A 15195-nucleotide genomic window follows, 5' to 3' on the forward strand; every position below is an offset into this window, starting at 1 on the left:
TCCAGGGGAGACTCCGCTTCCTTCCTCCACCACTCCTCTGCACAGAGGGGTTCTGCAGATGTGGAACGATGGATGGCCGCCTCTTCAGGCAGCAGGAGGGCCGAGGGAAAATCAGCCTGCTCTCGTGGCCAGGTGCTGAGCCTCCACTACCTTGAGGGCATGGCAGATCTGTGTGGGGAGGACGCAGCGAGACTCAGGCACCAACTACACAGTCCCCAGTATGTCCTACAGCCACCTTCCCATGCCACAGACATGGCTACAAATGAATCGGACATCTATGTAAAAGCTTCAGGTCACGGTGCCTTTCTCAGTAAATGGGTACGGAGACAGCCGGAGTGCAGAGGCATCTGTGAAATGTGACACACAATCTTTGGGAATAAATATTTTTAAGAAAGTAGAAGAAAACATCTTCATGACATAGGACTAGGCAGGGATTTACTTAATTAATTTAATGTAATTGTCAAAGGGTGTGTGTACTTGCCAGAGAGACAAAGACAGAGAGAAGAAGAGGGAGCAAGCATCTCCAGCAGGGTGTGGTCACTCCGAACCCTTCTCCACTTCTCCACCGTGCCAGGACTCGGGCAGGCCCGGCACAGGCACCCTGTGTGCTTCTTAAGCTGCCAGGGCTGGGAACGAAATGGTGCAGCCGGCCACGAGGGATCTGACTCCCTAACCATTGCTGGCCCAGCAATGATTTCTTTTTTTTTTGGAGAGGTTTTTGCTATAGGGCGCGTGCGCTCGCCAGACAGACAGAGACAGAGAGATAGAAAGCAGGAAATCACCCCCCAGGGGGGATGGCCACACCGCAATCCCTTCTCCTCTCGGGATCTTGGGCACGCACGCACACGCGCCCAGCGTGAGTTTAAGCCACCGGGTCCGGGACTCGAACCGCGATCGACTACGTGGGAGTCCAGCGACATAGCCATTACACTAACTGCTGGTCCCATCCAGCAATGATTTCTTAAACAGTAACCAAAAGCCTTTATGCTCACAATAAAGAAAAATAAGGGTAAATTGATCAGAAACTTGAGCTCATCAAAGGAGTTCATTTGAAAATGAAGTCAAGCCACAGAACAGGAGATATCTGCAGGACGCAGAGCCAACGAGGCACTCGTACCCGGAACGAAGAACAGCAAAGCCCTCAGGAGGGGCAGGCGACCGGTAGGAAAGACGGTGAGGGAATTAAGAGACACTTCCCGAGAAGGTATCAGACGTCAGTAGATATGCAGAGAGGGGCTCAGCTTCACCAGCTGTCACAGAAATGCAGATCACTGCCTGCCCAGCAGAAACGAGAGACTGACCGGTGTGGGTGTCAACCAGTGTCACCGCCACTCTGAGAACTGGCAATAAAGGCGTACAGAACACATGCAAACCCAGTGACCCGGCATTTCCTCTCCTGGGTATAAATTCACAAAACAAAAACGTGTACAGATGTTCACCAAAAGATACTGCTAGACTGTTCCCGCAGTGCTATCTGTAACTGGAGCTGGACACGACCACCTAAAAGCCTATCAACAGCAGATGGGTAATCACCTGTGGCTTGTCTCTGCTCCCCTCCCAAAACCAGCCCCTGCCACACACACGTGCGCATGCACACCGGTCACAGACTGTAGTGTTCACAGCCATATGCAATGGCACAACGGTCTCAACACATGGTACGCACAAGAACAGCCAGACACGAACGAATACCGAGAGAGAGTGAGTTAAAGATACACACGAAAAAATGAACAGTATGAGATATATGTAAAACAGAAATGGGCAAAACCCATGTGAAGAGCCAGCACAAGAGGATAGGCAGCCGTGGGCACTTGCTGAACTCCACACTCTGTCACAGCACTCCCTGTGCTGGGCACCACGCTCACACACGGCCCCAGCATGCAAGGCTCAGTAAACTCTGGTTCCATTGCTCTCCATCTTTCTTATCTTTGTGAGCATATGCTCTTTGATTTCCATAATTAAAGTGAGTACATACACTTTTTAAAATAAAGGTTTTTTGTTGTTGTTGCCAGAAGGTACATGCATGTGTGCAAGAGAGAAGCAGAAAGACAAAGAGAAAGCATGTCTTAATAGGGCACTGCCTCCATTCCTTCTTTCTGACAGGATTTTGGACATGCTTGCAAATCCATGCTGCCAGGTCTCAGATTCGAACCACGGTTGTACATGTGGGATTCAGCTCCCTTAACTGCTGAGCTATGGGACTGACTCATATATACTAGTTTTTATATAAGAATTTCTACTGTTGGCAGAGTTTACTACCTTCACTACTTCCCCTTTTTGGGGGGTGATCGTGACAGTGTCTTGCTGTGTTGTGGACCCCTGCAGTAGCCTCCCAGGTTGCTGGGACCACAGGAGCATAACTGCCTGGCTTGTTCTGGTAGGCCAGAAATGGAACCCAGGCCTCCCATGTGGCCTCAGACTGCTGAGCAGCAGTGCCCAGTGTGCAAGGCAGGTGGGCCTGCCTTCCTGCTTCCAGTACTGGTTAAGTAAAGTACACTTCAAAAGAGAAGTGATTAGGGCCGGCAGGTGGTGTGGTAGTTAAGGGTGCTGGACTCCCACATGGCAGACCACGCGGTTCAAGTCCCTGGACCTGGTGGCTTGCTTTCTTACTTTCTCTCTCTCTTTCACTCTGTCCCTCTCTGGTCAAATAAAATAAATAAATAAAGATAAATAAAATAATTATTAGAAAAAGAGAGAGAAGTGATTAATCTGAACCCACGATAACACACACTTGGTTAGTTTAGCTTGAACTACGAAGATTCCCCACTGGGTACCTTTCAACAAAGCATCTAGGTACCTGCTTTTTACACCTGGGACAGCAATAAACTTCATGACCTTCAACACTAACAGGGACACAAAGAGGCTGGCCTAGACAGCACCCCAACAGTTTGCCAGTGGTACTGCACAGCAGGGGGGCTCCTTAGGCTGCAAAGATCTCTGAAGATATTTAGCTTGGTGGTTACATTTAAAAAATGGAATGTGTTACATTACAATTTCTGGTTTCGCTGAGAAAATCCAAAACATCAAAATCAAAATAAAATAAACATTAAAAAAAAAATGATCCAAACCACTGCAGCAATGGGTGCCCAGAGTCCCACATTCCAGACCTCAACGGACAAGCCGTGTGCCCTGCCAGCTCTCTGCACCCACCAGGGGGGCATCACGTCTGCTGGTTATCACAATCTCTCTGCTGCAAGGCTGCACCTCTGACTGCAGCCCACGTCCCCCAGGAGAGGCCATCCCCGACCACCTGCAGACGCTCTCGCACTTCACCCTAAATCATCCTCCTCATACTGCGTCTTATTATCTGAAATGCTCCTGCTTATGGTGCTCACTGCCTCCCTCAGTGGGATGTGTGCACCGGGAGGGTGAGGGCTGCGTCTGTCTTCGTCACGGCCATCTCCTCTGAGCCTGGAGCAGGCCCTAATACATATTTTGATGAATCTGAAGGAAATGAATTAGTGCAGACACAATCTGTAGAGGACCCCAGAGGTATGCAGCAGCCTCGCTCTCATCTAGTGTCATCACAATAACACTGTGGAAGGGGAGGGGGAGGGTGGGGAAAACGGTCTTACCTTTCACTGGCTTAGTATTCATTTTCAAGGGTTTCCTTACAGTGGAATTACACCTACGTTTCATTTCTCGTTATTTATTTTGTTCACTTGGATGACCTTGGATGACTAATTGAAGCACATTTAAATACAGAGAGTGGGAGAGACAGCGGCTTCCATGAGCTCGATGTCCTGCCCATTATCTGCTCAGCGGCTCGGTTAGTCACCAGGCCTGCTGTCATCAGGCAGCACCTCTCCAGCAATCACAACGTGGTATGGAAGCTGGTCCTGCCTCTTAGTCTGGAATCACATTTCACTGCGGGTAACATCAGGGATGAAACTCTCTAAGTAAGGCAGGAATTCTGACCAGAAGGTAATTGTTTTAAATTGCTCTGCACAAAGGAAACCCATCAGGCACAGAGATACTCACTAATTTCTATAAAGAGTTCATTTATGTTTATCGCGTTTTTTGCGCTGGTCTCTACAAAAATTGCATGAATGGAGTCGGCGTAGTCCTTAGCATCTCTCTCCATGACTTCTCTGGAAGGCAACAATTGCAAATCAGAAATTCTACCCATCAAGATCTTCATGTTCCCCCCACCTACCCAGCAATCAACCAGATTTATGATGACAGCGGACGTCCCGAATGGCTGCTGTGGGCCCTGATGTGTGGTGGTCTGTTATACCACTTCTGTGGTTAAACTCAGCACCTGCCAGCAACACAGCTATATGACGACCAGGGAATGGCAGGGTTCTCTCCCCTTCCCCCAAAAGCCCTTGCTTTGGGAGTCCTGGGAACGGTCCAGAGAAACTGCCAAAACGTACTTCTATGTTCGAGTTTCCATGTCACTGGACTATGTCACAGGAGCCCGGGGGCCGCCCTGACCTCAGACAATGCTGAGTGCGAAGCAGCCAATGTGTGAGCCAACTGCACACCTGTCTATGCACATGATACAATTACCCTAACTTCAGTTTGAGACTTTCGGCACCCGGTCACACAACAAAAGAATTTTTCAACGTCAGTGATAAAATAAAAGCAAGACTCTCATACTGGGTATTACTCACGAGGCAAACGAATGTGCAATCAGCTCTCTTTTCTTGCCCTTGTAACTTACCTGACGTCGATGAGATCGCACTTATTGCCCGCAATGGCGACCACGATGTTGGGCGGGCCGTGCTGTCGAAGCTCTTTCACCCAATTCTTCAGCGTTGAAAACGTCTCCTGTAACACAGAAGGGAGAGCGACTGGAGACCAGGCAGGCGAGAGGTCTCCGGATGTGGTACAGGAACCACGTGCGACCTTACCTCTTTGGTGATGTCGTAAACGATGATGGCTGCAGCGGACCCGCGGTAGTACATTGGTGCTAAGGCACGGAACTGCAGAGGGGAAAGAGAACAAAATGGGGAAGACTGGCTAAGTACGCTTTCTATTGGACTTTAAGCACACTGTCCTTGCATAGAAGGCAATCTTTCTCCTAAGCAAAAGATGACAACTTGGTGCCTTACAGCAAATGAGCCAGTAATTACCAGAGGCAAAAATTCTTAGTGGAACACTGGAACGTTTCTCAGAAGATAGTTTAGAATACCGTTTTATAAGAATTAAATATGGTGCTATAAACAACTGTTTCAGCTAAAAAGTCTTTTTAATTGAATTCAATGTGATAATTCTCAAATTCATTTGTGCAACAGTCCTTTAAACTTTGGCTTCTCAACTATCACGGAGATAAAAACGCTGTGATTAGCTCTCCGAAGTGGCTCCATGGGGATGTCCAAATGATAACTCCTGTAATCTAAGAGCTGGCTGTCCTACAGAAACGACTTCATTACATCCGCTGCTGGGATGGGCTTGCGACCCGCTTCCCTGCCACCTCCTGGCACGAGGCAATTCCCGAATGCTGGTGCTGCCTCATTCGCTTGCATGAAGGGAACTGATTGTGCAGCTCCTTCCACCCCTCCTCCTCCACCCCACAGGGAGCTAGAGGGGGAGAGGGAGAGGAACGCCCATTTAAATAGCAAGGGACTTAGTGGGCCATTTCTCCTGATGAGTGGGAGATGGAAAATGAGAAGCTCCTTCCCCAGTCAGCTGCAGCTCCTGGGCACCCTCCCTTCCCAGGGTGAAAAGCCTGACCACCAAACATGACGCTGATGTTTAAAGACAAGAATTACAACGACTCTAGGTCTTTGCCTCCAGCCCACCTCTGACGCCTAACTTCCATCTGCAAAGCGGCACTGCTATACGCATCTGCTGTTTCTGGTGGTTCCCCCAAACACAGGACTGAAATGCCACTGCAGGGGCACAAGCCACACCTGGACCGTGGCTCCTGTGCTCTAACACCTGTGAGCTTAACACCTCTGGCTCTGACAACTCAATCCAGTCGAGTTTCACAAAAGAAAGTGACACTAGAACTTGGAGTTCCAGGGACAGCACGTCTGGTGAGCACACCACTTTACCAGACCTGAGCACACCGCAGAGTGGTGAACCGAGCATAAGCCAGGAAAGGATGGGAGATGTCAAGCTAACTGCGGACCCAGAGAGCCACACACGAGACTTCCTGTCTTGGTGAGAAAAGCCCCTGCCTTTGGGGTGAAAGCCCTACCTTCCAATCCAACAACACACTGAGTTAGAGAGAGACGCTGAAAACAGATTGTATGCAAGAAAGCACTGCAGAAAGGGTGCTACGGACACAGCTGAAAAAGACTCCAACTGTTGGAAGGACTTCCACAGCTCACGAGAGAACACGAGACGGAAAGCCCACGAGAACGAGCGCTGGGGCCCTGACCTCCATTTCTGATGTCTTTGTGTTGGAGATGTCCTGTTCAGGTGGTGTTTTTCTCCTTTATTCAAATTTGTAAATGAAGATTCTTGTAGAGAAGAGCGAAGCTCTTAACTGTGCAAGCTGATAAACTGACAAGTGAATACATACCACCCACCAAGACATGGCCACGTCTCCCAGCACGGCGAGTTCCCACATAGCTCCTACCACATCCCTCTTTACCCTCAGCAATAAGCCTTGTCTTCAAGTCTATATTTTACTGATATTAATGTAACCACAACTGTTTTGTTTTGCTTATAAATGATATCTTTTTGCATTCTTTCATCTTCAATCTTTCTGTTTTTGTATCTAGATGACTGGCACGTGACAGCCACCATGTATCTGAGTCCTGCTTTTTCATACAGTTTGATTGTCTCTGTCTTGTTAGGTCCATCATTTTGCTGCTTTCATATCTGCTATTTCTGTTCGAATTCCTCTGTTCCTCCTTTCTTCTTCTGAACTATGTTTTAGCATTCAATTTTATAGATTAAGTTCTCTATTGGCTTTTTATTAATTTATTTCCAGTTTGCTATAGGGCACATATGCTCGCTGGAGAGAGACAGAGACAGAGAGAGAGAGAGAGAACGGTGCCCAGGGAGGATGACTCTACTGTAGTCACTCTCCTCTCGGGGTTTCTGAGCACACATGTACATGTGCCTGGTGTGTGTTTATAGCCGCTGGCTCCTGGAATTGAACTGTGCAACTGGCTACGTGGTTTCCAGTGGCCCTAACTACCACATCATCACCATGGCCCCAACTGCCTTTTTGCTTTACTTTTTGTATTACTTTCTAGGTAACAGTTCTTGCTAAGTGCAATATATATATTCACACAATCTAGAGTTTTCTTTTCTTTTTTTTTTTAAGAATTATTATTATTTCTTAATTTGACCAGAAAGAGACAGATGGCTGGGGGGAGGGAGTGAGAAATCAAGCTAGCTGTCAGGTCTGGGACTTGAAACACGATCAGCCACGGAGGAGAGTCCAGCACCTTAACCACCACGCCAATTACTATCCCCACCCTCAGCCTACAGTTTAAAATGCACCACTTTGTGTAAAATATCAGAACTTTACAAGAGTCTAATTGCTTTTACTGTACCGTCCTTTGTGCTATGGCAAATATTTTTAAATGTACATATACTATAAATTGTACAATCCAATGTGGTCATTTTAAAAAGAAACCAAACTTTACTTCCTCCATGAGAGCGCCAGAGGTCACACCCTTACGAACACTCTGATGCCACGCCCACTGTGGCGGTCAGCCCTGGATCATGGACGCAGATGTGCCCAGTGTGCCCAGGGAGGCCTTCGGGCGCCAAGTGGAAACCCTCCCTGGGGTTAGGCTCACAGGGCACCTTGCCTTACTGCTGCGCTGTTTTCTAGCCCCCAAGTTAAAAATGTTAAATTAGTCAGTTGTGTTCTAAACAAGTTCGGAAGAAAACAAGATTTTCATATTTACCACTCTTCGTGATTATTTGTTTCCAAGCATCTGAACTGCCATCTGGTGAACTTTCTCTTTAGCCTGAGAAACTTTCTGGGACTGCTGCTGATGAGTTTTCTGTTTTTGTTCTCAAAAGGTCATTTTGACATTGTATTTGAAAGACGATTTAGGCAGATTGAATTTTTTTTTGCTTTTAGAGCTTCATTTTTATTTTTTAATAGTCAGAGGGTATGTGTGCTTGCCAGAGAGACAGAGATAGGGAGAGAGAAGCACCCCAGCAGGGTGTGGTCATGCCACAATCCTGTATCTCCCCATCCTGCTGGGACTTCGGGTATGCATGTACATGCACCTGGTGTGTTTCTCAAGCATAGCCAGGACCTGAACTGTGGTCAGCCATGTGGGATCTAGACTACAGGGCCAGCCTAGCACTTTAAGAATACTGTTGGGCCAGCAGATAGTTATAGTACTAGACTCTCACATGGCTGACTGCGGCTCGAGTCCCAGATCCAGTGACTTGAGGATCATGCCTAGCATGTGTGTGTGCGCGCCCAAAATCTCAGTGGGGCAAACAGAGGAGAAGGGACTGTGGGTGGCTATCCCCCGCCCCCACCCCACCCCCCCGAGGTGATTTTTCATTTTCCCTCTGATTATTTCCCTCTGTCTCCTGTGAGCCCTATGGAAGAATCTTAAACTAAACAACTGTCACAACTGTCTCACTGGTTTCCGGTCTCCATTGTTTCTGTGAGAAGTCAGCCATCATTCATATGGTTGTTCCTTTATATATATGTGTGTGCTTGATCTGTGCTGACTTTCAAGATTCTCTGTCTTTGTTCCTTAGCAGATTATAATGTACCTAAGTGTGGTTTTCTGTATATTTGTAGATTTGCTAAATTTCCTAGATTTGTGAGAACTGATGCTTCACCAATTTGGGACCTTTTCAGTCATTCTTTTTTATTCATTTTTTAAATTTTGGTAGAGGGGGCATGTGCTTATCAGAGAGGAAGGGAGAGCAAGTGAGTGAGCGAGCGAGTGAGCGAGCGAGTGAGCGAGCGAGAGCAAGAACACAGAAGTGCAGTGGGGCCAGTGAGCAGCTGGTAAAAGAATTTACCAGAGGCAGAAATGTGAGAATTAGGTTTATTAGAACTCAGCCTTAATTATAGGGGAGGTAATGAAAATGGCAAGCTTGGATGGGGGCTGAGGGGGATGGCTGTTTATTAGGATGCAGAAGGTTAGTTGTAGGTGGCTCCAGACAGGGTAGAAATGTGTTTCCCTTGTTGCAAAAGCTTATCTATCTCTGGAGCTTTATCTTGGGCCCTTCTACTAGTTCTGGGTTTCTTACTTCCTTGGAAAGCTTATCTTGGGCCCTATTTATTAACCTGAGCAGCTTTTTTTCCTTAAGAACACTCCATGAGAGAGAGAGAAAGTGGGGGAAAGGGAGAAAGCACCCTCACAATGGGGGGATGGTCACGCTGCAATCTCTTCTCATCTTTCCTTTCGGGATTTTGGTTACATAAGTACATGTGCCTGGCATATTTCCCAAGTTGCTGGGACTGGGACTCAGAGTTCCATGTGGGATCCACCTGCTTTAACCACCATGCCATGGGGCTGGCCCCTCGCCATTATTTCTTGATCTATCTTTTTTAATGTCCTCATCTCTCTCTGTTTCTTCTGGTCTCCAATTACACATACGTTGGCTTTTTTGACTTTGTCCCTATGGTCCTGAGCTGGTTCAAGTTTCCTACTTTTCCCCTCTATTATTCGTAATTTGTCCTCTCACTCATCCAGTGAATTTTTTTTTGGAGAGGTTTTTTGCTATAGGGTGCGTGTGCTCCGCTCGCCAGACAGACAGAGAGAAACAGAGAGACAGAGAGCGAGAAATCACCCCCCAGGGGAGATGGCCACGCCACAATCCCTTCTCCTCCGTTCTCCTCTCGGGATCCTGGGCACGCACACGCGCCCGGCATGAGTTTTAAGTCACTGGGTCCAGGACGCGAACCACAGTCGACTACATGGGAGTCCAGCGACGTAGCCATTATTCTAACTGCTGGTTCCCATCCAGTGAATTTTAAAATCTTAAATATTATAGCTTTTACTTTTAACATTTTCATTTTATTATTAATTCCTATTCTTCTGTGAATGAGATTTCCCAGCTATAGTTAAGTATGTAAGACTACTGCTCTTTAATTCTTTGAACACATTTAAAACATATGCTTTCAATTCGGAGCCTGCAAAGTTCACTAACAGCTCATTCAGTGGGTCTTATTTCTGCTTGTGTATATTAATTCGGTGTGCATACTGAACAGTGAAGATGATATGCTGCAGATTCTGTTTGTTACCTTCTCTGAAGAGAGATCCATGCTGGTTAAACAACCTGAGATTGGTGATGTGCTGTCAGGGTGGGTCTCTTTGGATCCTCCCTTAGTGCTAGAGCATGAGTCTCTGTTGCTCAGGCACGGCCCGATGGAATGCCACTGTTCACTGATCCCCCAGCCCCAGGACCGGAGCCAAAGCCAAACTCTAGTTCTACTGCGAGGAGCAGTGGCTGGAATCTGCTCAGTCTTATCATTTTCCGGCTGTTGGTTTCTGGTGGTTTTCTATCTTCTCCTTTGAGCATTCACAATTTGGAGGTCAAACATTTAACTAGAAGTTAATAACTTCAAACGGAAAATTTCATTCACAAAACAATGGAAATAAAAAATACAATGGAAATATTAAAATGAAAAGCTATAATGTCTAAGATTAAAAACTTCACTAGCGGAACGGTAGACCGAGACTTAGAGAGGATTTATACACAGATTCTGGAGCTTCCTATCTTGCCGGATGCTCATTTCTGGGATTTGTCTTTCCATCTTTTTGTTGCTCTAGTAGCTCCAAACTCTGTCCTCAAATACCACAAGCTAAAAAGATAGGCTGTTTGCTGGAGCTCTGGCTGCTCTGTGCCACGAGGACCAAGGAGCTCCTACTAGGAAAAGCTGTAAAGTGCGACTTTGCCCAGTAGAACTGCCTCTCAATCCCTGACCACATGTGGCTCCTCTGCAGGGCCTTCATGTGTTCCACCCGGAGTTCACATGATTGCTCTCTGTGGGAGGGTTAGTCTGGTATAAGCTATCCTGCTGTCGCTGGCACTGAGCGCTATCAAGAGGCTCCAAAGGTGTGGGCGCCTGTGCTGAGTCTGGCTCTATCGGGGATGGCAGGCTTCTCCCGGGAAGGGTCAGGTAGTGAGTATCTTCAGTTCTGAGAATCATAGGATCTCTGTCACAAGTACTCAGTTCCACTACTGCAGAGTGAAAGCAGATGTGGACAATAGAAATGTGTGGTTGTTCAATAGAACTTCATTTACAGAAACAGGTGGCATGTTGGGTTTGGCCATGGGCCAGCCCGCTGAGCCTGGGCTCTCAATTACAGCTAAGCCACTGCCCTTGATCCTGATGTTAAGTATGTGGACGATTCCTTACATGACTATGTGACAGGAAGTGAGCCTGTGCCTTCCCGGTGTTCACGCCTCGTAGGACCACGCGGACACGCAGGGATGTAAAAACCCCACAGACTGGATGCGGCGTCTATCAGACTCTGGCGAAGCAGTTTTCCCTTCTCTTACCTCATCACGGACAGACAGCAAGTAATGGACAGTCCTTGCGCCATTTCCGGTGCATTCAAGACATTTGAGTGCGGACGGTGCTCACTTACGTGCTGACAGGGCCGTGTCTGTCTCATACTACTGCAGGAGTCTTTGTCAGCAAAGGGCAATTGTGGGAAAGGTGACTTAATACGAACTCATTCAAGATAACAAACATAGGAGCAAAAAGGACCCACAGAAGCTCTATTTTGAGAAAATGAATTTAAAATCATGAAAGCAAGTTTCATTTTACCTGGTATTTGCAGAAACTTAGGTTTCTTATTGAAGTTAGGAGATAATTTTCTGGATAAACACTGAATCAAAGTTGATTGAAATTTGGCTGTAATCCTTCTGGTAAAACTACACGCTAGCACTGTATAATATCCTCCATTTTGTGTTGGGCTTTTACTGTCCTATTACAAAAGACATTAATTTCTACAAAAATATTTGAGAGTTCCATCAATTGTCTCTAGTCCCCTCTTAATACTCTGACACACAAGGCACTGTCTTCAGAACATTTAAGTCTTCATCCTGATCAGGATTTTTCATTAACAAGACCCCTACCTGTCAGAGGCTTCATGTGGCATTTGTGAAGTGCTCCCAAATCACTCTCATTCATTAACAAGACCCCTACCTGTCAGAGGCTTGATGTGGCATCTGTGAAGCGCTCCCGAATCACTCTCACTCACTTCATGGAATCACTGTGCAATCAACTGTAACTGGACCATCAAAAAGATGAACTATCTGTCAAAACTAAGTATGGCAACAGAAGTTAAGAGTCAAATGGGGAAGGTGTTCGAACATTTGACTCATCAAGAAGGTTTTCATTTTATGACAACTTTTGGTTCTATTATGAATCTCAGAACTACAGAAAACAAAGTAGCAGACACAAGAACACCAGGAGTTCACGGCTTGCCATGAGCTCCCTGCAAGGCTCAGCAGGCAGAGGACCTATTCTTACCTGTGCCTGAGGCGGGCTGGCGACCAGCAGACGTGAAGCCCCTGGTACCAACATTGTGTGTCCGGGGCTGAGAGCAGGGACACAAAAGCAGTCCCTGCCCTAAGAGCGCACAGTCTAACAGAAGGCCGAAGACCAAGAAAAGGTGACATTCTACAATGAGGGCAATCAAAGACTGCTCAGGACATAAAGGACCCCCCAAGCAGTTCATTTATGGATTGATCCAACCAACATCCCAACACCACCTCTCGATCAGGCGTGGTGACAGGCACTGGGAATGAAGGAGCAGACCAGACACTGTGGTCCCAGCTCCTGAAGTCTAGAGGCCAGTGGGAGACACCGCCCATAAAGGTATGTAGACTCGTAATGAGTATTCTGAGGAAAACACACAAGGGCAGTGATGAGTACAAACTGGGGTCCTGCGTAAGTGTGGGGGTAAAGAACATTCCAGAACTATGACCTTTAACCTGAGACTAAAAGGACTGGAAGGAGCCAACCTGCCACACTCCAAGTGGAGGGGAGAGCTCTAGTGAGAAGAAACAGTATATACCAGGTCTGATGGTGAGGGGGGCTCCAGGGCCTGAATGGAGGCCAGAGAGCTGGTCCTCAGTGCTGACGAGGGAGGATGCCTTGGAGTGCACTCAGGGGAACAGGCGGAGCCAGGCCTCCCGGGTCTCCCAGGCCTCAGCTCAGAGCCCGGCTGTGCTGAGAAGAGCAGTGGGCAGTCTCTGACGGGTGTTAGCAGGAAGCTAGTAGGGCCTGATTTACGTTTTTAGAACATCCCTCTCAGTTCTGGGAGAAGTGACAGATTGGGGCTGGGTAGAGAGAACCAGGGACACAAGTTACACAAGTTAAGAGGTTAGAGAAATACTCAGTTGAGGGTTAAAGGTGACTGACAGCAGGGTACTGGGAGCAGAGATGGAGAAGTGACTGTGTTTGAGATACAGTGAGAAAGTGGATCTGACAGGACACATGGATGGAGCATGTGAAGGCTGGGGAATGAGGCAGGAAGGACTCCACCACAATGACCTCCAGATTCAGGGTGAGCAGCGTGGGTGCGTGCAATGTGTCTACGCATCAGAGACAGAGAGACGGCCGGGAGCACATGCCTTCAGGTGACATCAGAGGCCGTTCCCCGACACCCCCAATATGCCATGCACTGGCCAGAGAGAGAGAGAGAGAGAGAGAGAGAGAACACTCCTCAGGGGGTATGACCATACTGCAATCCTTTCTCCTCCATTCTCCTGTCCTCCTCTCGAGGTTCTGGGCATGAATGCATACACATGCACCCAACGTACTTTTCAAACAATGCAGACAGCCTTGTGGAATTCAGCCGCCTTAACCACCATACCACTAGCTGGTCCATGGGGTGTGGTCTGAAGGCTCAAGAGTTTTCTAGGCAAAGGGTGGGAGGAGGGAATGCAGGTATGAAATGGTACGTGGTGTTGGAGAACCACACAGAGTCTGGTGCTCCAAGACAGATTGGTAGGAGGAGGTGGAAATGGAGAGTCCAGCTGCGGGTGGCACATTTAGGGCCTTATAGGCCTTTCCCAGGGCAAACGAGCAGGAGCTGAGCTAGATCGGGGTCCTGGATGAGTCTCACACAGTCCTCCAGCCTTTCCAGCATTTACAGTTAGCTACCCTTAACCACTGTGCCAAGCAACAACGGGCTGCAGCCAGGGCTGGCTAGAAGGGCTCCTCACCTGTGTCCCCAGTGTAGGGTCTCTTGGTCAGTGCCCTATCCCCTGACCCGGTCCTGTGAGCACTTCCTGTGCAGCTGTGGGCCCAGCGAAGGTGCTTCAGCTAGTGGGGAGGAAGGATCACATCTCAGAGCTACTGTTCCAGTTGCAGGACTAGTTCAAGGAGGGAAAACAAGAGGCAGGCAGGCTACCTGGCCTATTCTACACCTCACAGACTCTTGCTATCTTACTAGCAGAGTAGGAGTGGCATACACCCTGTGTTATTCTTTTCTTGTGCTCTAGAGGAAGGGTTGGAATACATCACTGTGTACATCAGGACAGGCTCTGATCTGATTCAGGGTATATGAGAATCTAAACTAGAGCATAATTCGTTACAAAGTGGGTTTTGCTCTATCATCAAATATACGTGAGGGAGTAGCTGAAACTTGAGGTTTAGGAGAAGGGGACACATGCTACTAGTATAAGAGCCACACAAGGTTGTGGCTACAGGACAGGTCTGAAGGTTGCATCTACAGATATCTTTAGGACTCTACATGGGCAACATTTCCAACGGATGGGGAGCGAAGGCTGGCAGAGGCTCTAGCACTGCACTGTAGATGCCCAATGCCAGCAGAGGAAGAGTAGGGAAGAGAAGACTGTAAATAGATACACAGCAGGCAAGTAACTGGACAGAAGCAGAACACACAGCTTAAAACAGAAGAAGCCACATGGAGCAAATTCGGACATCACATCTGTACAAATGTACAGTTTACCTGTCTCGGACAGCAGTAATGGCTTGCTTTGTTCTCCCCCACTTGTGTGTGATGATCTCTGTCAGATTTCATACCACCCACAGTATCTATGTGTCTTAGATAAGACTGCGATGACGTAGGACCAGCAGTTAGCGTAATGGCTATTTCGCTGGACTTCCATATAGTCGACCACAGTTTGAGTCCTGGATCCAGTGGCTTAAACTCATGCTGGGCGTGTGTGCGTGCGTGCCCAAGATCCCGAGAGAATGAAGGAGAAGGGATTGCGGCGTGGCTATCCTCCCGGTGTGTGTGTGTGTGTGTGTGTGATTTCTCGCTTTCTGTCTATCTTTCTCTGTCTCTCTGGTGAGAGCACACACCCTATAGCAAAAAC

General features: G+C 47.7%; 1 protein-coding gene across 1 annotated transcript in view; it reads right to left on the reverse strand.

Moving 5' to 3' along the window:
- The window catches only part of RAB22A (RAB22A, member RAS oncogene family), a 42529-nt gene that overhangs the window by 2522 nt on the left and 24812 nt on the right, over positions 1–15195 (reverse strand). Inside the window, exons 4-6 of the mRNA XM_006141874.2 lie at positions 4854–4925; positions 4664–4770; positions 3979–4088 (exon numbers count right to left, since the gene is read on the reverse strand). Coding sequence (XP_006141936.1) covers positions 3979–4088; positions 4664–4770; positions 4854–4925 — 289 coding nt within the window. The remainder of the gene's footprint in view (positions 1–3978; positions 4089–4663; positions 4771–4853; positions 4926–15195) is intronic.

This window comes from Tupaia chinensis, unplaced genomic scaffold, assembly GCF_000334495.1.
Source record: "Tupaia chinensis unplaced genomic scaffold, TupChi_1.0 Scaffold000066_1, whole genome shotgun sequence".
Lineage (NCBI taxonomy): Eukaryota > Metazoa > Chordata > Mammalia > Scandentia > Tupaiidae > Tupaia > Tupaia belangeri.